The 26,649-nt window shown below is 35.3% G+C and overlaps 1 protein-coding gene and 1 pseudogene across 2 annotated transcripts in view; one reads left to right on the top strand and one right to left on the bottom strand.

Annotated features, from left to right (window-relative positions):
• Tbc1d15 (TBC1 domain family member 15) overlaps positions 1-26,649 on the bottom strand; it is a 57,051-nt gene that overhangs the window by 24,533 nt on the left and 5,869 nt on the right. Inside the window, exons 2-10 of one of the 2 annotated variants that reach the window (XM_048359341.1) lie at positions 24,397-24,495; positions 23,362-23,436; positions 18,403-18,541; positions 12,039-12,249; positions 5,454-5,556; positions 4,024-4,074; positions 3,547-3,744; positions 2,378-2,506; positions 1,346-1,449 (exon numbers count right to left, since the gene is read on the bottom strand). In XM_048359341.1, coding sequence (XP_048215298.1) covers positions 1,346-1,449; positions 2,378-2,506; positions 3,547-3,744; positions 4,024-4,074; positions 5,454-5,556; positions 12,039-12,249; positions 18,403-18,541; positions 23,362-23,436; positions 24,397-24,495 — 1,109 coding nt within the window. The remainder of the gene's footprint in view (positions 1-1,345; positions 1,450-2,377; positions 2,507-3,546; positions 3,745-4,023; positions 4,075-5,453; positions 5,557-12,038; positions 12,250-18,402; positions 18,542-23,361; positions 23,437-24,396; positions 24,496-26,649) is intronic. The other variant, XM_048359349.1, reaches the window with a different exon arrangement.
• Positions 20,968-21,061, top strand: LOC125341351 (annotated as a pseudogene).

The following is a 26,649-nucleotide window of genomic DNA, read 5'->3' on the forward strand; positions in this document are numbered from 1 at the left end:
TAGTCATTAAAGTTTCCAAATAATTATAAAAACAAATCTAAATGATTTTTTTAATGTGACACTAAGAGTTCTGTTTTCCAATCAGCTTACAGAAATTTATTAATGTAAAAATATCTTAGGAGTGGGATTGCCAGAGAATTTGATTTTGCACAGAATGAATGAGAATAGCTTTAAATGAAGGGGTAAGTTGACAACTGGTAATAAAAAGTACAAATGGAGCCAAGTCAGTGGCACATGCTTGTAATCCTAGCCATTCAGGGGACTGAGACCTAAGAATTATAATTGAAAGCTAGCTTGGGCAGAAAAGTCCGTAAGACTTCTATCTGCAATTAATCAGCACAAGAGATAAACTGGAGATGTAGCTCAAGTGATAGGACACTAGCCATGAGAGAAGGAAAAAGCAGAGCAAGAGCACAGAGTCCTAAATTCAAGCCCTAGCAAAGATGAACTGTATTTCATGTCAAGTATGAGAAATAATTTAAAATATAAACTCTTCAATGTTTCAGTATCATGAAAATTTAAATTTGAAGGTAACTAACCTAAATAGTAAATATACATCTCGATGAGATAATTTTATATCATAATTAATTATAAAAATAATTTAAGATGCAAATGATGTTTTTAAATGTGCATCTAAATACCTTTTTTTAAATGGGGGTGGGGGAGTAGTACCAAAGACCAAACTCAGGGCCTCATGCTCTCACTTGGCTTTCTCACTCACAGCTAGTTCTTTACTTCATGCTATTTTGGAGACAGAAATTTCACTGACTTTTCTTCTAGGCTGACTTCAAACCTCTATCCTCTGGATTTCAGCCTTCTGAGTAGTTAGGATTACAAGCATGAGTCAACAGTACCCAGCTAAATAAGTATGCAAAAAGTTTGTTCAAAGTTGTCACCACATGGGCTGGGGATATGGCCTAGTGGCAAGAGTGCCTGCCTCATATACATGAGGCCCTGGGTTCGATTCCCCAGCACCACATATACAGAAAATGGCAAGAAGTGGCGCTGTGGCTCAAGTGGCAGAGTGCTAGCCTTGAGTAAAAAGAAGCCAGGGACAGTGCTCAGGCCCTGAGTCCAAGCCCCAGGACTGGCAAAAAAAAAAAAAAAGTCACCACAGAGACTAGAATTTTCTTCCATCTTTTACATATGTGCAAACACAACTGCAATGACACCATTCTGTTTCTGCTTTAAATAATTATAGTGCTCATAAGTTTTCAATTGAAACAGGAAATGAAGTTATTTCCCATTCCCTAGTCTATTCCAAATCATCTAGAAACTACAGTTCATTTGTATGGTTAGGTTACTTGTCCTTCTTTGAAGAACATACACAAAAAACATTACTCACGTTTTTTGTTTTTGTAATTTAGTTCTTTCTTCCTTAGTACTGTCCCAAGGAAAATAACCCAGAAGAAATTTCCATGCTTGCTTTCTCAGCGAATGACTTAGTCCCTGAAGAAAGCATTCATACAAATCACATTGATTAAAAAAAAAAAGAATGCAATAATGTAAGTTCATAAAACTTGCATATAGGGGATGGGGATATGGCCTAGTGACAAGAGCGCTTGCCTCATATACATGAGGCCCTGGGTTCGATTCCCCAGCACCACATATACAGAAAACGGCCAGAAGTGGCGCTGTGGCTCAAGTGGCAGAGTGCTAGCTTTGAGCAAAAAGAAGCCAGGGACAGTGCTCAGGCCCTGAGTCCAAGCACCAGGACTGGCCAAAAAAAAAAAAAAAAAAAAAACTTGCATATAATAGAAAAATATATTCAAGAGTTAGTTTTGTACATAAAGTATTTTACTTCTAGAATCTAAAGCTATATAAGCAGCTGCTAGAAAATTTAAATAATGGACTATCTGGTCAATGGGGCTGATGAGAGTCTTTCTAAGCCCAACCTTGCTGATCAGGCAAATATCACTGGGCACAAGTCTCATTTACATATCCTGCAGACCTTCAAGTAACAAAGAATATCTTCCTCTAGACATATGAGTATAGACATTCTTGACCCACAGGGATACTGTCTTACTCAATTCAGAAATCTTAAGGTGGGGCTGGGGATATAGCCTAGTGGCAAGAGTGCCTGCCTCATATACATGAGGCCCTGGGTTCGATTCCCCAGCACCACATATACAGAAAATGGCCAGAAGTGGCACTGTGGCTCAAGTGGCAGAGTGCTAGCCTTGAGCAAAAAAGAAGCCAAGGACAGTGCTCAGGCCCTGAGTCCACGCCCCAGGACTGGCAAAAAAAAAAAACACAGAAATCTTAAGGTACTATTCCTCAGTTAAAAGATCTCATTCTTCTAAAAATAAAAACAACCACCAAAGTCTGAATACTAGCAGCTGATATTGGTATTAAGAGTTATTAGTGTTTAAATTACCCCTCTAAATATCATCTCCTTCATGTTATCTACATTTAAAATTCTTCCTTCAGAATCAATGTTCTTAGTCCATTCTTCCAATGATATTGGCTCTCTCCTTTGAACAACAGGTCGCTCTCCCAAGTCAATCTAAAATGAGAAGATAGCAATGGAAGTACTTCTTTAACCACCAAGAGAAAAATCAAGAAAAAATATATATATATACTAAAATATTATTCTTTGTCGATAAGTTCTGATGCTCCTAAAATCTTTTTATTTTCCAGTGTTTATGAAGTATATTAGTTAGTATTTTATGCATTTTCTCTTCTACCAAACACAAGAATAGCCAGATTACAAATTCTGAGAAAAGAAATCTGACTGAGGAAAAACATTTGTCATTTAAAACCAAAACATTCTGTGTTCCCATTACATAAGTACAAACCATTCAACATGTTAATTCTATGAGACTCTTCAAAACCAAACGTATATTAAAAAAACATAATATAATTATTCCATTTATCATATTCCCTAGTTACCTGCTCTTTCAAGATAAAGTTTGCTAATTCTTAGGATTCATGATCTACTAGCTTTACTTAGCAATGTCTACAACTGTTTTATTCAATCTATAGATATTGCTAATTTAAAAATACGATTTGGAAGATAACTTTCAAATGAATACCACAATTTAGGTATTTATAATTTTCTAACTAAGGGAAGGTCTAGAATTGTAGACTTCAAAAGTCTTGTTGAACATAAAGATTTATCGTAATACTAAGGCCAAAATCTATCTTATTTAGAAAAGATTCACATAAGAATAAAAGCCCTACAGCAGTGTCTACTAAAGCCTAAAGAAAAAACATGCAAATTAGAAAACAACTAAGGCAAGAAGGCCAAAAAGCTCACCATTCACTCCTCAGCATTAAATGAAACAAATTTTTCATCATTATCAAAATGTAAACAAAGAAAAGAGATATAACAATAAAAAGAAAGCTTAAGATAGAGAATAAACCAAGAATTTGGCCATGAACAAGCAATAATTGTTAGATATGTTAGCCAAAAAAAAAGCTGTAAGGAGTAAGTTGTGTGAAAGAGGCAGGTCATGACCAAAATTGAGTTTCTATTTCTACGGTATTCAGTACACATTCAACTATTAAAATATAAAAGCTATGTTAATGTAAAGCTCCACTCACTCTTGTGATAACTTCAAATCCTGGTTCTTCCTGTTGATTTATCTTTAGACCTGGAATAGCATCACTAAGGAAATCAGCCATTTCTGAAGCTGGTCGCTGTTGTGTAGTAGGATCGCTGCCTCTCAAACTGTCAAAAATGTAGTTTGTGACTTTGGAAAATCCTACCATAGTTGCTGTATAAGGATCCTTTTTAATTTTCTATGTAGTAGAAAGACAAATATTAGCATTATTAATTCAAATAAAGAATAAAAATATCTCAAGGTGTGCCAAAACAAAGTTTTTTAAAAGGGGAAGAAATCACATCTAAAACAGAATGTTCTAAGATTATCACAAATATTTTTATTCAAAGGAAAATTTAATTTTCAAGCCAATCTTTTCACTTGGCAATGGCAAGCTAATGCTACTGATTAAATTGCAGATAAATGATTTGCAGGCTTCATTCAATCTGCATACATCAGAAATGTGTGCAGTGCTTACTTCCCAGTGGTGAATGGCCCACAACAGCTTTCTTCTGTGAAGCAGTCCTGTCTTCACAAAAAGAAATACTTTTTGAAGTGTGCACTTCCACACAAAATATTTAAGAGCTGAGTTTAAACACAATACATAAATAATACCTGGCATATTAACCTAGTCATATTAATAGTAAAAATTAGGCCAAACAAAATAAGTTGCTATACAACAATGCTGTTCTGGAAAGCAGCAAGTTTGTTTGTTTGTTTTCTACATTTTTCTACAGTCCTAGGATTATTTCTAACACCTAAATGACTGTCCATTTGTATATACAAAAACAGCTACTGGTTAAGTTGTTTCCATAAGAAAAATTTTCTCCACATTTATTTTAAAGTGTTTAGATTGCTTGTCAGCCTTACTAAAAAAAAACACCCTATGTGATTAATCTTTACATCTTCAAAACCAAGGGGAAAAAAGCCTAAGTGACAATAAGCACTCAAACATTTGTTAAATGAATACTTGAATAAACAACCATATCACTTGTTTACATAGTAATTTGAGTGAAATTCTGCTCACATTCAGTGCATATTTTACCCAAATACAAAAACATACTAAATAAAGCACTTCTAGTGAAATTAGATATAGCCTAACTTCACTCTATTTAATCTATTTAATAGAAAATAAAAATTAGAACCAGATTATTTTTTCCTAACCAACTCACAGTGGTTTACCCACACAACTCTTCACCAAATGAGGTATAATAAAAATCTACTGTCGGGGCTGGGAATATGGCCTAGTGGCAAGAGTGCTTGCCTCGTATACATGAAGCCCTGGGTTCGATTCCTCAGCACCACATATATAGAAAAAGCCGGAAGTGGTGCTGTGGCTCAAGTTATAGAGTGTCAGCCTTGAGCAAAAAAAGAAGCCAGGGACAGTGCTCAGCCCCTGAGTTCAAGGCCCAGGACTGGCAAAAAAAAAAAAAAAAAATCTACTGTCTAATTCCAGTATTATGATACCGGGGGGAAAAAAACTTGCTGTAATTACAGTAATTAAAAATCAAGGGATTTCAAGGGCTGGGGATATGGCCTAGTGGCAAGAGTGCTTGCCTCATATACATGAAGTCCTGGGTTCAATTCCCCAGCACCACATATACAGAAAACAGCCAGAAGTGGCTCTGTGGCTTAGAGCCTTGAGAAAAAAAAAAAAAAAAAAAAAAGACAGTGCTCAGGCAAAAGCCCCAGGACTGGTAAAAAAAAAAAAAAAAAATCAAGGAATTCTACAGGACCTACAGATAATATAAAATATATTATTTCTATAAAATTATATAGAGTATAGCACCATAAAGATTTCATATACATAAAGTCTGATATCATCTCATTGAGGTGGCAAGGAGTAGGGAGTATCTAAATACTGAGTCAAACTAATAAACTAATACAGGATGTATTTAAGAAACATACTTGTATTAAGCCATAGGCTGGCTCATCAAGAAGATTTTCAAAAGACTGTGAAAGACTCTTATTCTGACAGTTCACAAGAAGTGTTCTTTTATCTTGTGGAGATCTGAAAAGACAAAAGGGATTTATAAAAAATACTAACACAAAGCATCATTACTACTTAATTACTAATGCACAGTTTTCCTAAATAATTACTAACCAAAACTTTTAATGTCCAGTTCTATAAATTTCCCACTAATATATTGTTAGCAAATGTTTAGTAACCACTTTTTAAAATTACATGAAACACTGGTAATAAATGCTTAATTTTAAAAAGTTACGTAACAGGGCTGGGGATATAGCCTAGTGGCAAGAGTGCCTGCCTCGGATACACGAGGCCCTAGGTTCGATTCCCCAGCACCACATATACAGAAAACGGCCAGAAGCGGCGCTGTGGCTCAAGTGGCAGAGTGCTAGCCTTGAGCGGGAAGAAGCCAGGGACAGTGCTCAGGCCCTGAGTCCAAGGCCCACGACAGGCCAAAAAAAAAAAAAAAAAGTTACATAACAAACACATATTTTTATTCTAGGTAAAGCCATTTATATTTATTTATATTGAAATAAGCCTAAATTATTTAGAATTATAGTAGGAAAGTCTTATATTTCCCTTAATTAGATTACATAAAATCAAACTCTACAATTCATAAAATAGAGAAATGAAACTATGTATTATTTTTAAACTGATTCAAAATTCCACAGCTTAGCAGACTTACAATACAAAATGTTACAAATATAAGATACAAGTTATTCAGTAATGATCATTAATCATGTTAACCATAATTATATACATACAATGTAAACACTGTTGACATGATTTATTATGTACACTTCAGATAACAATGTTTTTGTTTTGTTTATTTAAACTCTAAATTTAAGTCTTTCTCCATAATTCTTAGTTGTAGAATAATAACATGCTTTCCAGATAGACAAGTTAGGAAATTTCAAGTCATCAGACAAAGGATCCAGTTTTTTTTTTTCTAATTGGTAAGTTTTATGACTTAGTATGCCAGTTGCAATCAATCTACAACTTTTCTTTTTTTTTTTTCCTTTTTGGCCAGTCCTGGGCCTTGGACTCAGGGCCTGAGCACTGTCCCTGGCATCTTTTTGCTCAAGGCTAGCACTCTGCCACTTGAGCCACAGCGCCTCTTCTGGCCGTTTTCTAGATATGTGGTGCTGGAGAATCACCAGGGCTTCATGTATAGGAGGCAAGCTCTCTTGCCACTAGGCCATATTCCCAGCCCCAATCTACAACTTTTCTATTCTTAAAATAAAAATTAAGTGTTACTTTGCTGCTATATACCTCTAGTTTATTATAAATGTTTGAGACAAGATCTTTAATAACATTTATCTCTACTCAATTCTAACATAACAGGATGCTACAGTGATGCTAGACAGGATATGAAATCCAAAACAGGATCTTATTCTTACATAGTTACAAACAGCTCTAGATCTAAAGAGACAATAGTAGTTAATAAGCCTGTTGGCTTTTTAAAAGAAACTATGGTTGAGTCATTAGGCATAGGGGAAAACATCCAATTTTCTTTTTTTCTTGTAATGCATCAACTTTTAAATGTTTTTTTCAGAAAACAAAAGTAGCTAATATAAACAAGAAGTTTCCCTACCAATGCATTGCTGAAGCTATGATTGTTTTGTTTCTAACAGCAAATTATATCAAATCATTTCTTTAAAATCGAAATTTAAAATGAGCATGAAAGTCAAAATACTCGTGTCATGTAGTGGGGTTCATAATATGCAAATTCCAGATATCTGAGCACAGATAAATCATGGCTCAATATTACAGTTTGGTGGCCACTGATCTACAACAGTCAAAAAACAAGGAGTATAGTGATAGGCAATTACTCCAAATAGACTAGTTTCCAGAACATCAGTACAATGTTTCTAAATGATAAGTTATCACACTGATTTTATATGTGTGTATATACATATATATATGTATGCATACATACATATATGTATTCTGGGAAGGTGACCTCTCCTGCCAACATTAAAAATGTCAAACTCACTTCAACAGTAAGATAAACTTTCAATGATACTAACAACCAATAATCCTATTAACGCCTACTAAAAACTTAAAGAAAACCATGAAAACATACCAATTCTGGAGTGCTTTGAAGGTTTGAGTGAGCATCTTCCAAAGATCACAGAATAAACTAAAAACTGAGCAATGTTTGTATGCTAAAATGAAACAATAACTATTTCACATTGTTTGTTTGTTTTTTGGCCAGTCCTGGGCCTTGGACTCAGGGCCTGAGCACTGTCCCTGGCTTCTTCCCACTCAAGGCTAGCACTCTGCCACCTGAGCCACAGCGCCCCTTCTGGCCATTTTCCATATATGTGGTGCTGGGGAATTGAACCGAGAGCTTCATGTGTAGGAGGCAAGCACTCTTGCCCCTAGGCCATATTCCCAGCCCGTTTGTTTGTTTTTTGTTTTTGTTTTATTTTGTTTTATTTTTTGCCAGTCCTGGGGCTTGGACTCAGGGCCTGAGCACTGTCCCTGGCTTCTTCCCACTCAAGGCTAGCACTCTGCCACCTGAGCCACAGCGCCCCTTCTGGCCGTTTTCCATATATGTGGTGCTGGGGAATCAAACCGAGAGCTTCATGTGTAGGAGGCAAGCACTCTTGCCCCTAGGCCATATTCCCAGCCCCTGTTTGTTTGTTTTTTGTTTTTGTTTTGTTTTGTTTTGTTTTTTGCCAGTCCTGGGGCTTGGACTCAGGGCCTGAGCACTGTCCCTAGCTTCTTTTTGCTCAAGGCTAGTGGTAGACCACTTGAGCCACAACGCCACTTGTGGCTTTTTCTATATATGTGGTGCTGAGCAATCAAACCCAGGGCTTCATGTACATGAGGCAAACACTTTGCCACTAGGCCACATTCCCAACCCTATTTCACATTGTTATAAAGAATGCCCATATTGAGCATTTAGCAATGCTATAAATACAAGACATAAAATATGAACTTAAAAATGGAAAAGTTTAGAATATTTACAATAACAGACATAAGTCTAGAACCTAATTTTATAAATAGTTGGCACTATATAATGATACAAACAATACAAATAATTAGGGTACTATTTTACTGTTTACACAATAATGTATTAATGTAAAATGGCCCAATATGTAAAATAACTAAACAGAATTAACCTTATTCACATGTGAACAACCAATATGCTTCCAGAAAGATGAAAATCAATGTTTATGGTTCTTTTTTTTTTTGGCCAGTCCAGGGGCTTGAGCTCAGGATCTGGGAGCTGTTCCTGAGCTTCTTTTGCTCAAGGATAGCACTCTACCATTTGAGCCACAGTGCCACTTTTCAGCTTTTTCTGTTTATGTGGTACTGAGGAATCGAACCCAGGGCTTCATGCATGCTAGGCAAGCACTCTACCACTAACCCACATTCCTAACCTGGCTCACTCTTTTACTCAAGTATTGTTAAATGATGATAAATCAAAGAACACTTATAATATCAATTAATATAACGCTTAGCTTTCCTGGAATAAGAAAACAGTTTAAGTAATACTAAACCTAAGAAGCTAAGCAATTTTGTACTGATTAATCAGGTTAGTGGAGCTAACGTAAGAAACTATATGCAACTGGTATGACCTCATGCTGGCTCTTGTAAGGCTAATTACCTATATAGTAAGGGTTTCATCTGTAAGACAAAGACCTCTTCTAAAGGGAGGAAAATTTAATTATTATGAGGCATAATAAGGCCAGAGGTACAGGCCATATTGGGCAATTTTGCTTAATTTTGTTGAAAAAAAACTATGTCTAATTCTCTTAGTTTTGAGCTGAGAAAAAGTGGAATAGCTCTTGAAATAATCACTTCAAACAACTATCTTCTCCCTCAAAAACAACACATCCTGATGGTTTACACATTTAATGAGTAAATCCAATGAGAAGAGAACAAAGTGTAGAGGTTAGTCTCTGCTGCTACCTTTCCTCTTGAGCAACTAAAGGTTGCAATTGATTACTTATACTCATATCTAACTCCACTATATTCTCCTTAGTTGATTTCAATGTCTCCCACAGTTTCAATTACTACTACACATGCATATTCATATTCATACACACACGCACACACACACACCTTATATATTATCTTGGAATATGTTATAGCACCACATATATCTATTCAGAGAACTCAAACTGTACATTTGTTTAAGTGATGTTAGTCTCTCCACAACACTATAAAGACCATGACGTCAAGCGTCTTATCTTTTTTATCACTGCTCTCTCCAGGATGTAGCAACATCTAAAACACATCAGGTCCTCAAGAAATAAAAGTACATAAAGTATTAAATAAAAACATCTTAAAGGAGGGAAGGAAGATCATTTCCATGGCTTCATATTTCTAAAGAGGGTTTCTAAAGAAACCCTCCTTTCTAAGAACCAGTCTGCTAAATCAAGAATGAGTAAGATACATGTGTGGCATAACCCTCTCTTGGCCACATACTCCCTTATCCTACCTTCCCTCAATCCCCACCTCCTCCCTCTTCTCTTCCTCATGTGCTTGCAACATGCTTTCTGGTCTGCTCTTATTCATATGGCAAGTAGTCTGTCCTTGCCAGTAGTTGTCCAGGAGTGACAATAACTAAATGAGTTCAAAACTAATGTGGCATAAATTATGAGATCACATGCTTAAATCTCACTAACTGTATTTTTGTCATCACCTTTACTTCTTACATTTTGAATTTACTTATAAATTCAGAAGTGGAAACTAGATTTCACTTACTATCCAATTAAAAAGTTACCAAGGTCAGATACTGGTGGTTCATGTCTATAATCCTGGCTGAAGACTGTGATTTGAAACCAGCATAGGCAGGAAAGTCCATAAGACTCTTACTTTCCAATTAACCACCAAAATACTGGAAGGGGAGCTGTTGGCTCAAGTGAGTGATTGCTACCCTGAAGCAAAAATGCCCAAGGACAAGACCCAGGCCCTGAGGTCAAGCCCAAAGACTGGCACAAAAGAAAAAAAAAAAAGAAAGAAAGAAAAAACACCACCAAGATTCATTCAAGGTACAAAAACACCCTGTAACTGTCTAAGTAGTTGTCAACACCTGGTCCATCTAGGATTGAAAAACTGAAGGTTTTGATGATTTATCTTCTGGCATGAAGTTCTTCCAACTTTTTGGATGACTCTAAACCTTATATAATTTAAATCTAGGCAAGGTATTAATTCTAAAGTGAAAATATTAAGGGCGTTAACAATCATTTCCTGCAGTTCTCTCAAATCAAAAACTTCATCCAGTCCGTTCTCACTTCTATATATTAAAATCAACTCACTGTCGACCAACTGACCTTGACTGTCGCTCTCCTAGAATGGGCAACTTTTGTCTTATCTAATGACTAGAATCATACTGCCAAAACTTATCAAATCTTTGTACTCTGGGCTTTACTTGGCTCTTTGGTCTCATATTTGTTACTATAAAGATGACGTACAGAGGAGTTACAATTTCTTAAGTCAGGTAATGAGTACATTTCATTTGACAATGTCACCCCTTCCTTTGCTCTCTCTGAACTTTTCCCTCCCATTCTCACCCACAAGTTGTATAGTTCATTTTCAACAATGTCAAATGAGTACCACTGCTGAATTTGTTCACCCTTTGTCCCTCCATTTCTGTGTTTGGACTCTTCTTTAATTTTGGCACTCACCCTTCCCAACACTTTACAGACCTACCTACAGTAGTAAACTATTTAGTTCTGTAATTATATCATGTTGGTATTCTATCTAAAATATCTTTTTCTTTAAATATATTCTTCCCTTTCATGCTAACAGTTCACCAATTTCTCAGGCTTCAATCTACGTGTTTATTTCTAGAAACACCATCCTTCATCCTCTTCTAGTCTAAACTAGGCATTCTTCTTCCCTTTCTGCGGGCTCCCAAAGTACCTGCCCTGACCTTCCTCCACCTTAGTTCTTGAGTTTATACTATCATTTACTTGTTTCTTTCAAAAGATAGCAAATTCTCAAAGATTCTGGACATGCTTGTTTTTTTCACAATTGAGTATCTGACAACTAAAAGAGTGTTTGGAAAGTAAACATATTCAGAAAGTATTTGTTGAGCATGAGGAAAGGGAATGTGTGAATAAATATGTACAGGTAAATAAATGAAATAATACTTTTTGGAAGGTAAGAAGGCTTATCTTCCAAATTGAAATTTTATAAAGGTACACACACCTTCCTGACTTAATGTTCCAACCTTACAGATAAGACTGTATATTTAACAGAAAATACATAATAAAAGGTAAGTCAGTAAATATACAATTCATAAATTACTAATACTCTTTGATGGTATAAAAATATTGGACTACTCTTTTCTTTAAACTACAAATCAGATCAATAAAGTCTCAGATTCAAATTACTAAAATGACAAAAAATTATATTCAATCACTGATCCAGAGAAAAATAAAGCTGTTCATGCCCTCATCCTAGGTACATAGGTCACTGATGATCAATGATAAATAAAAAGTTTGCTCTTGGATTAATAAAGCAATCCAGTTTTAATAAGTAGAAAATAATTTGATACTTACTCACACAATACCACATATTTTTCAAGAGATTCAATCAGTAGTTTGCTATCTCCTTGATGAAAATGCAGAGCAGGGAGAACGACGTCATCCTTTAGACAGAATACCAAATAGGACCAGCCCATACCCTCTTTGTTTTGCTTGATTGATTTCAGGTCTGTCAAACTGAACAGGAATGACCATTTGCTTTTCCCATTTCTATGACTTGGAGCATCTTAAAAACAAGAAAATGGGGCAAAATATTTTTGTTCACCTTTTTAAAAGGTACTAACAATGCTCTTCATGACTGCCTAAGAGAAATGTGTTGAAACCAACGGATCCGTATAGCACTATGGCTTTCACCTGTATTAAAAATGGCAACATGACATTTTCCTAAAACAAATGGATTTATAAACAATTACCTACCACATACAAATTTAAAAAAAAAAAAGTTTTCCCTGTGTAAAATACAAACTTTGCTCCAAAACAACTATGGCTTTGGAGCAGGCTCATTGGATTCAAATTACAAGACTACTATCTTATTAAATAGATAATCTAAGGAAAATAATGGAAGCTCTCTGAGTCTTAGTTCCTTCACCTGTATAATGGAGATAATTATACTTACCTCCCAATATTATTCTAAAATTAATAGAAAGTTCTTGTTAACTAACTAGTACAAACCAAGTATTTAATAAGTATTCAACAAATGTTAATCTTTCCCACTAATTAAAAATAACAGCATAATTCTCTTGAAAACACTATTTTTTTTACTTCTTCACTTTATTTTAAGAGACTATATTGATCATGAAAAGGCAATCACACTAAAAATAAATATATAAACAATAAAGTGTACAAACATCCCCCCCCCAAAAAAAAGAACAGAGGAATTAAGATGACTAAGATGTGAAACTTTTAATTTGTATTTGAATCAATTTCTATGAAATTAATACCTCAGATCAAATCAAAGTACAGTTACAAAAAAATCAGTATTTTTTTGGATTTTGTTTATATATGCTAAAACCCTAGGTTCATGAACAGTATCATGGTTTTAACAAGGTTAAAGAGGTTAGCTACTAAATTAAAATTTTAAAAACAAATGAAAATTTGATCTTTTTCTTCCTAATGACTAATTCTAATAATTCATTCCTAATCTAAAATTCCATCAAAACAATTAAACTATAACTAGGTAAGTTGAGGGAGTGAGTAGGATTGGGAGAGATGAGGGGGAATGCTAGAAGAGAATAATCAAAATGCATTACTCATTCTGAACTGACATGTTGAATTCAAACTCCTCTGACAACTAAAGATAATTTTTTTTTTTTTTTGGGCCAGTCCTGGGGCTTGGACTCTGGGCCTGAGCACTGTCCCTGGCTTCTTTTTGCTCAAGGCTAGCACTCTGCCACTTGAGCCACAGCGCCACTTCTGGCCATTTTCTGTATATGTGGTGCTGGGGAATCGAACCCAGGGCCTCATGTATATATGAGTCAGGCACTCTTACCACTAGGCCATATCCCCAGCCCTAAAGATAATTTTTAAAAATAATAAATTTTAAAAAATTTGACTCAGACATACCATGCAATACCTCTGAAATTTCAAAACCTTTATAGCCATCTTTTATGTTAATTTACAAGAACTGTCATACTATCTTCCTACTCACAGCCTTTATGAGTTTCATTCCATAGAATCAACTCCACAAAGAAAACTACATAGGAGACAGATGCTTACAAAGAATTGATTAAAAGATCAGTGTTGACCTGTGTGTGAATCATCTACCTCTAAACTTAGGAATACCATAGCTCTGTCATCTCTAACAAGACATCTTGAGGCCAGGCACCAGCATCTCACAGCTGTATCTACTCAGGAGACTGAGATCCAGAGACCACCAACTCAAAGGTAGCCAAGGCCATAAAGTTCTCAAGATTCCATCTCCAAAAATAACTAGCAAAAAGCAAAGTTGCAGACATGTCAAGTGTTACAATGCCAGCCAAACACGCATGCCAAGTGAGCTCAAGGCCCTTAGTTCAAGCCCCAACACCAGAAAAAAAATCCAAAACTGACACAGAGAAATCAGAAACTTCTATCTCTAAAGAATATTGAGACCATCACTATTCTCATGGTGGATTTTCAAAGTATCACTTGAAAGATAACCAGAGAAGTGAATGTAACTTATCTATATACTCTGATCTGTCTCACTTCCACACTAGTTTGAATGAACTCATATTTATTTAAAACTGGTATTAAATTGTTGCCCACTTGACCACATAATGCTTCATTAGTATAGAGATCTTAACTCCACTATATATCATATATCAAAGTGAGAACATTTCTAGAATGCCAATTTATTTATGAATGATTTAAGAGTGAGTGCAGGGACGAGGAATGCAGCTTAGTGGTAGAGTGCTTGCCTAGCATGCATGAAGCCCTGGGTTTGATTCCTCAGTAGCACAAAAACAGAAAAAGCCAGAAGTGGAACTGTGGCTCCAATGGTAGAGTGCTAGCCTTGAGCAAAAGAAGTTCAGGGACAGTGCCCATGCTCTGAGTTCAAGCCTCAGAACAACAACAAAAAAAAAAAAATGTAGTTGAACTGCCTACAAATAGCACACACTACTAGCTTATTTGCAAAGACTAAAGATATTTTCATAGAAAAACAGCAATGAAAACTAGAAAGTATTTCTAAACTTCTTACTTGTACAGAGTACTGAATCTAAATTATGCAAGAAAACCATACAAGAGGACTGGGGATACGGCCAAGTGGCAAGAGTGCTTGCCTCGTATACATGAGGCCCTGGGTTCACTTCCCCAACACCACATATACAGAAAACGGCCAGAAGTGGCGCTGTGGCTCAAGTGGCAGAGTGCTAACCTTGAGCAAAAAGAAGCCAGGGACAGTGCTCAGGCCCTGAGTCCAAGCCCCAGCACTGGCCAAAAAAAAAAAAAAAAAAAAAGAAAACCATACAAGAAACATTAAATAGTAACTGTAGACTATATGATTATTGTTCATGCATTTTCCCTTATTAACAGAAGACATATAATACACATAAAAGAGAATGCCTCACATTTCCTCACTTAAAGCTCAAAAAAGGTGAAACATTACAAATCTATTCTACAATCCACTACAAGCCTCAGAAGAAGATAAACATTTGTTGTTTGCCAGTATACACCTACTGCTAAAGAGTGGCTAGCATATAGTAGAAACACTCAAAAATATACTTAAAAATAAGTTGATAACCTACTATGCCAAATCAACATAAAAGTAATCTGCAAGTTCGTCTGTTTACAAAAGATAACTGAAAACAGACATAGCTACAAAGGAAAACTAAGGGAAGCCAAGAGTTGAATCAAAATATTCTTTAAAAGTAAGCAAAAATAATTCTAATTAAATAACTATGTCAGTAAATACATGTAAAACTTATCTCCAATATGTGTAGATGGGAAAATTGAATAGAAAAGTAGAATAAAATAGTTCAGTAACTTTTCACGTCTTGGAAAGAATTAACATCAACAACATGGCATGTCATTACGCTGGGCTTCCAACCAGAATATGATGAAAATTTATTGTCCTGAGAAAAAACATTTTTTAAATATTTAATCTGATAAAGGATTGAGCAGTAGAAGGCTATGAAACATTTATGTTAAATGCACCTATGAAACATGAAATTTAATACATACGAAGTTGTCTTTGCAGCCTATTTTTGAAGGTTTATATCCAATTTTTTCAAAGTTTCTCACGAGTTCCCTTTGTGCATAATGGAAACAAGAAAGTTTATAGTAAAACATGGGAAGGTTGAGGACTGCAAATATGGCCTAGTGGTAAAGTACTTGCCTAATACACAAAGACCTGGCTTCAACTCCTCATCACCACATATATAGAAAAAGCCAGAAGTGGCACTGTGGCTCAAGTGGTAGAGTGCTAGCCTTGAGCAAAAAGAAACCAGGGACAGTGCTCAGGCCCTGAGTTCAAGCCCCAGGACTGACCAAAAAGAAAAATAAAATGGGAAGGCAGAAAGGAGAAAAAAAAGTGGGGTGGGAGGCAGAAACCATTTTTCTCTGAGAAAAAGCTTGCAAAAAATACAATACTCAAGACATTCAATTTGTTGTCAAAGTGATGTACATAGAGGTTACAGTTTCATACATAAGGCAGTGGGTGCATTCCTTGTACAATTCAATTCTTAAAAATTATTTCCTACCTGGGAGCTGGTAACTCAAGCCTATAATGTTAGCTTCTCAGGAGGCTTATATCTGAGGATCGTGATTCAAAGCCAGCCAAGGAAGAAAGTCCCTGTGAGACTCTTCTCTCCAACTAGCCAAATACCAGAAGTGGAGCTGTGGCTCAAAGTAGTAGAGTACTAGCCTTTAGTAAAAGAGCTTAAGGAGAGCACCCAGGCCCTGACTTTAAGACCCACAACTGACCAAAATAAAAACAAAAATTATTTCCTTAGGACTACTAAGGACGACAAAAGGAGCAAGTGGTGGGGGATGAGGAAAAAGAGAACAACAGGGGAGGATGAATATAACCAAAATAAATATATTATGTACACATACAAAAATGTCACAATAAAGCACATGTTGTACAATTAATTATACAGTAATAAAATATTATTTCCCAAATCTTTAACAACTACAAATTGTGAACACAATAAGTCATTCACATAAACAGAATTTATTTATATCTTCAGTTTTGGGCAAAGATTCACAGTTACACAAAAGTCTCAACTCTGTCCACATATTAAAATCATTTGAAAACCTTCTGAAAAAAATACAGATGTGCAGGCCCCAGTTCCAGAGTGTGATTTTTTTGTTTAAATCCCAGGCAACTTTAAGGGGTCACCAAAGATAAGATCCACTAATATTACAGAGATCTTAATTGCCAGATTTCTCTTTCATTAGTGCTTTTTCTTTTCCATGAAAGTCACTCCTTTTGCCCATTTTTGTGGGAAGACATCTTTCACTTTCAAGAATCAAACAATATTAAGCAACAACAAACAAATATTATTTCACATACACCAGCCCTGATGCTATAGTCTAGAGAAGTACCACCTCACATCCCACATACTAAAATTCGGATTTTTCACCTTCCCTTGGCAATTTGCATTCGGATTCTGTTAAGTACTTGTCCTTTTGATAGAAAGGGAATGCTCAAATGCCACCACTGAATCCCACTCCACCAAAAAAATACATTCATGCATGATCGGGTTTTATCAAAAACTTGTGAAATAATATTTACCTCTTCATTGCCACACCTTCCTATACATGAAAAAGTGAAACGCAAGCTACTGTATGATAGCTGATTTAAATCACTTCTGTTTAATAAAAATGTGGTATAAATGCAGTAACTAATACATGTTACTATAAGAACTGGTCACCCTTGACAATTGATACACATGCAAAATTCCTCAATTCAGGCCAAAAATATTCAAAGAAAATATTCTTCCCATTATAAAACACAATCAATATTTTAAAACTAAGACAACATTTCAATGCTATATAGGTATTTAATAATTTAAAAAGGGGTCCCAAGTAGACTGTCCACACTATACAGATGGGCTAGTTAGATCATATTTGGTAGTATACAACTTCTATGATACATGAGCTATTTCTATACAAACTAGTATACACAATAATAAACTATATAAACTAGTTTGTACAATAATGGCAGACTATTCATTTGCCTTTATTGTTAACTAAAAGCTAAAATCACTATACTGCATAAATAAATTTAAATATAGAAAAGCAGCAAAAATATATTTATGGAAAGGGGAGAATTTTTGTTTTGTTTTGTTTTGTTTGCCAGTCCTGGGCCTTGGACTTGGAGCCTGAGCACTGTCCCTGGCTTCTTTTTGCTCAAGGCTAGCACTCTGCCACTTGAGCCACAGCGCCACTTCTGGCCATTTTCTATATATGTGGTGCTGGGGAATCGAACCCTGGGCTTTATGTATACAAGGCAAGCACTCTTGCCAGTAGGCCATATTCCCAGCCCGGAAAGGGGAAAAATTAACTGAAAGATTAGTACCAAAGGGATACTGAAATGAACTGTTAAAATCCTAGTAAATATTGAAATTAGAATGACTTGGTTTAGTACTATACTACATCTCCCCCTTGTGCTTTAGGATGAAATAACATGCCTCCCAAAATTTAATGGTATGAAATATAAGTTTTAAATAATGTTTAAAATATATTGTGGTAATTAGTTACTAAAAGATATAATAAGTATTTTAAAATCTAAATCAAGGTCACAAACAACAAAAGACCACCACAATATAATTAAATATTAAAGTTATAAATATAAGCATCCATCCATCCTGAGGAGTATTAAAGAATTTTTTGAACTCTTATTACTACAATATATATTACCAAACAAGCTTATAATTTCAAAAGACTTAATTCATACCTCCAGTAGTATGTGGTTTCTTTTTAAATGAGACAGTATTAACCATGTCCCACTCTGCTTCATAATTGCTTAGATGTTCTGATCCTCGATGAGATCTTTCTTTAGGGACCGGGGTCCATTCTACAACGGAACTGGAGTCCTAAAACAACAAGTTGTTTCAAGTCTGAAACTAGAATTAAATTTCAACCCATAACATCTCTATTAAGCTTCTATTAAGTTTGTAAATTATGGCAGACAAGTGAATGTTTTTGCCTTTCCTTTTCTCCAATGTTGATCTTTACAAAATACAAAGGAAAATAACAAAGAAACAAAATAACAAAGTAACAAAGAAAAAGTTGTCTGAACTTCCTAGCAATTAATTAAAGATGCCAATAAAATATATGCTAAAGTCAACTGAGGGTTTCTGGAAATGCTTTAGTTTCATAATAAAAGGTCCATTCCTTTTCTTCATTGTCTTGATTTGAATACAGTTCTGATGTCTAAATATTTGGCAACCTCTTTTATTTAATTTTTTTGACAATCCTGGGGTTTGGATTTCAGGCCTGAGCACTGTCCTTGGCTTCTTTTTACTCCAGTCTAGCACTCTGCCTCTTGAGCCACAGCGCCCCTTCCAGCCATTTTCTGTTTATGTGGTGCTGAGGACTTCATGCATGCTAGGCAAATACTCTACCACTAAGCTACATTCCCAGCCCCTGGCAACTATCTTATGAGAAGAAAAAGCAAGTGATCCATGCAGAAAACACCTAACTTCAGATACTAGAAATTATTTACAGAAAATAGTTATTATGGCTATTTAAACAATAAAACAATATTAAATGTGTATTTTCTTACGCAATCAAAATTAGTTAAAAGCAATATATCAAGATGTATAGCTCTAAGACAGTTCAAAAGTCTAAGATGTAAAATAATTTGATTAAATCAAATTTTCTTTCTGTAGAAGACAAATTAGATGTAAATTACAGATATGTAGATTGGGATCTAAAATACATGACAGAAAAAAGATAAAAATTCTAAAACACATGGCTGACAAAAGAGCAAAACTACGGTTCCTAACAATTTGACAAACGAATAAAAAAACAAAGTGACAAATATAAAAATGTCCAAAACCTTTATCACATGTATATCAAATGAACAATTAAACCTGTTGAAATTATTTTAAGAACTGGAAGGAGTGGCAAAGGGGATAATTTTGAGTGGAATAATTTATTTGCAAATTTTCACTGTGTAAGAAAATATCACAATGAAATCTTCCTTTTACAACTAAGGGATGCTAATAAAAGCCATTTTAGAAAACTGTTAAAAAAAAAATCAAAATGTCCAACCTCGGTAGCAATCAAGTAAACAACCTAAAAATAGGATTTGCCTCATTCAACTAAACAAAGATAATTTTAAATATGGAAGATAAGATGAGAAAACAAACTTCATGAATGACACTTCTCATCAGTATTAACTCTAAAAGGGTAGTTTTAGCCATACTTATTAAAATTCAAAATATGCATCTATTTGGTCATAACTCTTCTCATCATCTAATTAGTGGAAACAAAAGATAAAATGGAAGGCACAAACAATAATCATTTTTGCATGATGTTACATGCCATGAAGCAGTAAGTCAAGATGGTCCTTGGTCAGAGTTGGTGCTATGCAGTTAAGATTTTTTTTTCTTTTTTGTGCCAGTCCTGGGGCTTGAACTCAGGGCTTGGGCTCTGTCCCTGAGCTTCTCCTTTGCTCAAGGCTAGCACTTTACCACTTGAACCACAGCACCACTTCTAGCTTTTTCTGGAGATAAAAAACTCGTGGATTTTCCTGCCAGGGCTGGCTTTGAACAGCAATCTTCAGAGCTCCACCTACTAAGTAGATAGGATTACAGGTGTGAGCCACCAGCTGCTGTTTAGATTTTTAAGCTCCATAAAATAAATTCAAGATTTTGAGTTTAAAAATAATAATTTTTCCAGTAATATCTGTATTAATAAAAACTATAAGTAATGGTGACACATGCCTATAATCTTAGCTAGTTAAGAGGCTCAGATCAGAAGAGTTGTTGTTAAAGGCCAGCCTGGGCAAAAAATTTGTGAGACACCATCACAACAAAAAAAAGCTGGTGGTTAGTACCTCTCATCCCAGCTATACAGCAAGCATAACGAGGAGGATTTGGGACCAAAACAGCCTGAGCAGAAAATCAAGACCCTATTTCAAAAATTAGCCAAAGAAAAAAGGATAAAAGGACTGGAAGTATGCCTCAACTGGCAAGGAATAGGTCTAATAAGCTCCAGGTCCTAAATTGAAAACCTCATTACAGCCAAGGGGGTTAAAAAAAAAAAGACAATATCCTAATACCTACCAACAAAAAAATAGTTATAAAATAATAGGCAACAGATTAAAGTTACACATATGCTAATATTTAAAGTCTTGGTTATATCAAGATTTCATATGTTATGAAGGACCAATGCAATCTAGGTATGTACAAGTACAAATGCTCTGAAGTTACCTAAAGCATATTTCACAGAATATGTTCCCACTGTTAAGCAACATGTTACTATGTATTAAATACATGAAAAAGTAAATACAATGCTTTGGCAGCATGTATACTAAAATTAGAACAAAATAGAGATTAGCATGGCCCCTGCGCAGACATGACATATATATATATATACATATATATGTGAAGCTTTCCATATATTTCTATGCAGTAAAAAGTAAATACAAGGAAGTTGAAAAACTGTGTGTGTGTACAGTAATAAAGGTAGCATATATAATCAGAAACATAGAAGAAAGGTTTTCTACACACATATATTCAACGTTATGAAATATATAGAGATAAAGGTCTGGAAAGATATACACTAACTAGAGAATAGATAAAAGAAAATATTCTGGTCCAGCAGGACTTCAACCTTCTATTATTTGAATTTTTGCAAAAACATTCATGAATCTCAAGCAGAGTTGAGATTATAATCATACATCACCAAATAGTCACTCTAAGAGTCTCACTATTAGTGCTACATGCATACCCATACTTCCAGATAATCTTTTAAGACACTTGCTGTTAAATCTGAGCACCTCTGTACAAAAATCTCCAAACATCAGCCAGGCATCAGTGGTTCATACCTTTAATTCTAGCTACTCAGGAGGCTGAGATCTGAGGATCAGAGTTCAAAGTCAGCCCAGGCACCAAAGTCTCTAATTACCCCCTTCCCGCCCCAGGGCAAAACAAGCCAGAAGTGGAGCTGTGGCTCTAGTGGTAGTGTGCAAGGGCAGAGCCCAAGCCCTGAGTTCAAGCTCTAGAACCAGTACAAAAATAAAAGATTTAAAAATCCCAAAACATCAAAGGCAAGTGTCTACACAAAAGAAAATACAAATGATTAAAGAGACTATTCAGGGAAAGGAAAACATCAATGTTGTTAAATGCTTCAGAAACAAGAACACTGTATCCATAAAGAATAGAACTATTTTTTTTTTTTCTGTCAGTCATAGGGCATGAGCTTGAAGTCAGGGACTGGGCACTGTACCTGAGCTTTTATGCTCAAAGCCAGCATTCAACCATGTGCACGACAGTTCAACTTCTGGCTTTTTTGGTACTTAACTGGAGATAGGAATCTGACATTTTTTCCTGCCCAGACTGGCCTTAAACTACAATTCTCAGATCTCAGCCTCCTAAACATCTACTAGTATTACAAGCTGAGCCTCCAGCGTCCCCAGGATACTACTTTTAGTAACACTGTTAGGTTACACAAAATTTATCTCAAAATGAATCATAGATGGAAATCACAGGTCTAAAGAAAAAAAAAGTCTAGGAAGAAACAGAGCAAAAATGGGAAAGGCAATGTAAGTTTGGAAGAGTAGAAAAACAATGTGAGAATCCAGACAAAAAGATAAAAAGAACATGAAAGGAAATATTTTTAAATTATAAAACTAGCTGGGCACCAGTGACTCACATCTATAATCTTAGCTAATACATAGGCTGAGATCTAAAGATCAAAGTTCCAAGCCAGCCTACATAGGAAAGTCCATGAGATTTTTATTTCTAATTAACCACCAAATAACCAAAAGTAAAGCTGTGGCTCAAATGCTAGAGGCACTACTTGAGCAAAAAAGCTTAGGAGCAAAATCCAGGCCCTGATTTCAATTCCCAGGACTAGAATCAAAAAAAAAAGGAATGGCCTTTAATACAGTATCTAAATGAAAGCCTTTACCCAGTGTGTATAAAGTAGATAAATCCTTAGCTTTACTTAACACTGATGAGAGATTTCTATGGGCTAGGGATAAGCAGAATAGAGATGACACTAATAGTTTCTTTAGAATCAGAGAAAAGGTTGATGTGTGTAAAATCAGTACTGGTAAGGGTTTTATATTCTGTAAATACAACTAGACACCATTAAACTTAGTACTCTGAAAGAATGAGTTTATAGTATATGAATTATCTCAATAAATCTGTTACTTTAAAAATGAAATTCTAGGGGCTGGGGATATGGCCTAGTGGCAAGAGTGCCTGCCTCATATACATGAGGCCCTGGGTTCAATTCCCCAGCACCACATATACAGAAAATGGCCAGAAGTGGCGCTGTGGCTCAAGTGGCAGAGTGCTAGCCTTGAGCGGGAAGAAGCCAGGGACAGTGCTCAGGCCCTGAGTCCAAGGCCCAGAACTGGCAAAAAAAAAAAAAAAAAAAAATGAAATTCTAAATACATTTTACCTATGATCCCATTACTCTAGAGACAGAGGCAAGAAGATAGATCAAGCCTCAGCTACATAGTAAGACTGTCAAAAAAAAATAAAAACTAAAACAAAAATGACATTTTTCTCTTTGGTTTCCTTTTTTCTCAGACAAGATCTCACGATATAGCAGAGGCTGGCCTTGAGCCCAAGTTCCTCCTACCTTACCTTTAAAATGCTGGGATTACATGTTTGTGACACCACATGGAATAAAATGCTATTCCCTTAATCATACTTCTTTATCTTAAAAATACCTTTCCAGCACAGAGAATACTAGAAGAATCCAATGCATCATCCAATGGTCTCCAGTCCACTATTACTTCAGTATCCTTAAGAAAGAAATATTTATAATTCAGCAATATTGTATATTCTTAATCAACTTACTTAATTCTCTGAACCTAAAATAAAAGTTTATCTGCTTATATATTAGCCTCAATGCTAATATCATGCATTAACCACTAACAAAGATTATATAAGGTTAATTCTGTTTACTTTCCATTATGAAAATTTATATTAATACAATTTTTATATGGTACATTCAAAAATAAAATCCTAGCTACTCAAGAGGCTGAGATCTAAGGATCGATATTCAAAGCCTGCCCAGATAGAAAAGTTCAGGACAGTCTTATCTCCAGTTAAACAGCAAAAAGCCAGAAATAAAGGCGTGGCTCAAGTGAAACAGTGCCAGCCTTGGTGAAAAAGCCAAGGGGCAGCACCCTGCCCCAAGTTCAAGCCCCAGCACCAACACAAAAACAAATGATTATATGTGTGTATGTGTATGCAGTATGTATATTCCATGTCATTTTATTGGTTTACCTAAAATATTTTATTTCTATCATCATTCCTTCTCATGTTAAATTTTTAACTGTTCTATTACGTAATTGTATCTTACATACAAAATTCAAACTTTCTAATAAAGGCCCCATAAAGAACCCCCACTGCCGGGCATCAATGGCTCAGGCCTGTAATCCTAGCTACTCAAGAGGCTGAGATCTGAGGATTGCAGTTCAAAGACAGCCCAGGCAGAAAAGCCCCTGAAACTCTTATCGCCAATTAACTATCAAAAAAAAATGGAGTGGAGCTGTGGCTTGAGTAGTAGAGCACTAGCCTTCAGCACAAAAACTTAGGAATGACATCTAAGCCCTGAGTTCAAGCCCCAGGAACACACACACACACACACACACACACACACACACACACACAAAACTACTATTAACTATTACTAAATAAAATCATTTACTAGAAATTTAACCTTTTCTAACAATAAAGAAGAAAAAAGAAAAACTTACCTTTTCTAAAACACGTAATATTCCTGAAATTAAACTGTCTTGATCATTGGTCTTACCACAAGATGAGTGAATATAAACCCCTTCCTGTTCAAATATAATCTGGAACAACAAAAATAAGAATGATTGTTTTTATTTCAGTATTTGTTAAAAATATTAAGAGATGTTTTCTTATAATGACTATCCAAGAATATGATCATCAACTGTAGAAAGAGAGATAGATAGATAGATAGATAGACAGACAGACAGATAGATAGATCGATCGATCACAGGTTGACTAAGTATCCCATGTCCAAAATGACTGGGATCAAGAATATTTCAGATTGTAGAATATCTGTATACTTAAAATGACATGTTTTGAGGATGGCACCCAAGTCTAAATACAATTTACATACACTTTAGATACATAAGACCTAAAGATTTACACTTGATGTTAACTAAATGGCCTAGAAGTAACCTGAAGGTCATTTTGTACAATATAGTGTGGCTGCATTCTAACCATAATTGTTCACATGAAGTCAAGTGTGCAATTTTCTACTTCTAGCATCAAGTCAGCACTAAAGAAGTTTTAGACTTTTGGAATATTTCAAATTCTAGATTCTCAGATTAGGAATGCTCAACCTGTATTAAAATATATATAGGGCTAGGAATGTGGTAGAGTGCTTGCCTAGCATGCATGAAGCCCTGGGTTCGATTCCTCAGTACCACATAAACTGAAAAAGCCAGAAGTGGCACTGTGGCTCAAGTGTTAAGAGTGCTAGCCTTGAGAAAAATGAAGCCAGGGACAGTACTCAGGCCCTGAATCCCAAGCCCCAGGACTGGCAAAAAAAAAAAAAAGTACACACACAAATATTTAAGGAAACTTCAAACAAACATAACTGAAAATTTATTACTCATGAAAGTTTATTATACATATTAGTGAAAATCACATGTCAGATATATTGCTACGTGCCTCCATATATAAATCCCACTTACAATTTATATTTAGGGGCACATGGAATAGTGGGGTATAACCTGTCTACCAAGTGCAAAGCCCGTGCACTAGTATTAATAATAATAAAATATTGGATTTAAACTGGAAAATAATCCAAGAACAAGAACAGATGAAGTATACAAAAAATTGATGCTTTTTTTATATTCCCATAATAGTATTTTTTACAAAAGCTCATTTTGTAATAAAATGACATAGGAATTCAGGTAATCACATGGAATTTTTAGATTAGTGAAGAGAATTTCTGGAAATCACTAGTTTAAAGGAAATCAATTTTGTAATATCTACTGTTTCTATATGTAAAACCCTGTTTTAAAAAAAAACTATCAATACATGAAGATTTAAGACATGATCCTTGAACAGCATCTTATGAACATATATTGAAGGCAAGTTAATTCCTAGGTATAAATATTTCTATTGCTATAATTGTTTTTTGGGGTGTTTTTTTTTTGGCCAGTCCTGGGCCTTGGACTCAGGGCCTGAGCACTGTCCCTGGCTTCCTTTTTGCTCAAAGCTAGCACTCTGCCACTTGAGCCACAGCGCCACTTCTGGCCATTTTCTGCATATGTGGTGCTGGGGAATCGAACCCAGGGCCTCATGTATATGAGGCAAGCTCTCTTGCCACTAGGCCATATCCCCAGCCCCGCTATAATTGTTTTAAGATTCCATTCCTGGGGCCCATTTCAAATGATTAAAAATTTTTATCAATTATGAAAATACGGAAAATAAAATGGTAAAATTCAGTATTTTTGACATATTTAAATTTGGAATTCAGAATTTTTCTATTTATGTAAATCATTTGTTGATATAGTCACATTAGTCATTTGAATAACAAAACAATGCAAAGCAAGCATCACAAGAGCCCATCACTGCCTCATTCCTAAATGTAAAAAGCATATATACTCCTGACATTAACATTTTTGTAACATTTATTACACTTATTCCACTTACAACTTAAATCTTTAAGATAACCCTACACTACAGGTTCCTAAACTATATTCTACTACAACATTGGGATGAGGTGCCTATTTGTGTAAGGAAACTAAAGGCTGGAGGTATGGCTTACTGGTAGAGTACCTACCTAGCAAATGTAATCAAGCCCCAGTACTGAAAAAAGAAAAGAAAAGAAAAGAAAGCTAAATAAATTACCAAAGTCAATGATGCAACTAATAAGAGATCATGTTGAAATTGAGACCAGAGAATTCTGATACCAAAAAAGCTATACTTTCAGCCATTACACTACTAAGCTGCCACATTACTTTCAC

The sequence above is a fragment of the Perognathus longimembris genome, chromosome 1 (assembly GCF_023159225.1).
Source record: "Perognathus longimembris pacificus isolate PPM17 chromosome 1, ASM2315922v1, whole genome shotgun sequence".
Lineage (NCBI taxonomy): Eukaryota > Metazoa > Chordata > Mammalia > Rodentia > Heteromyidae > Perognathus > Perognathus longimembris.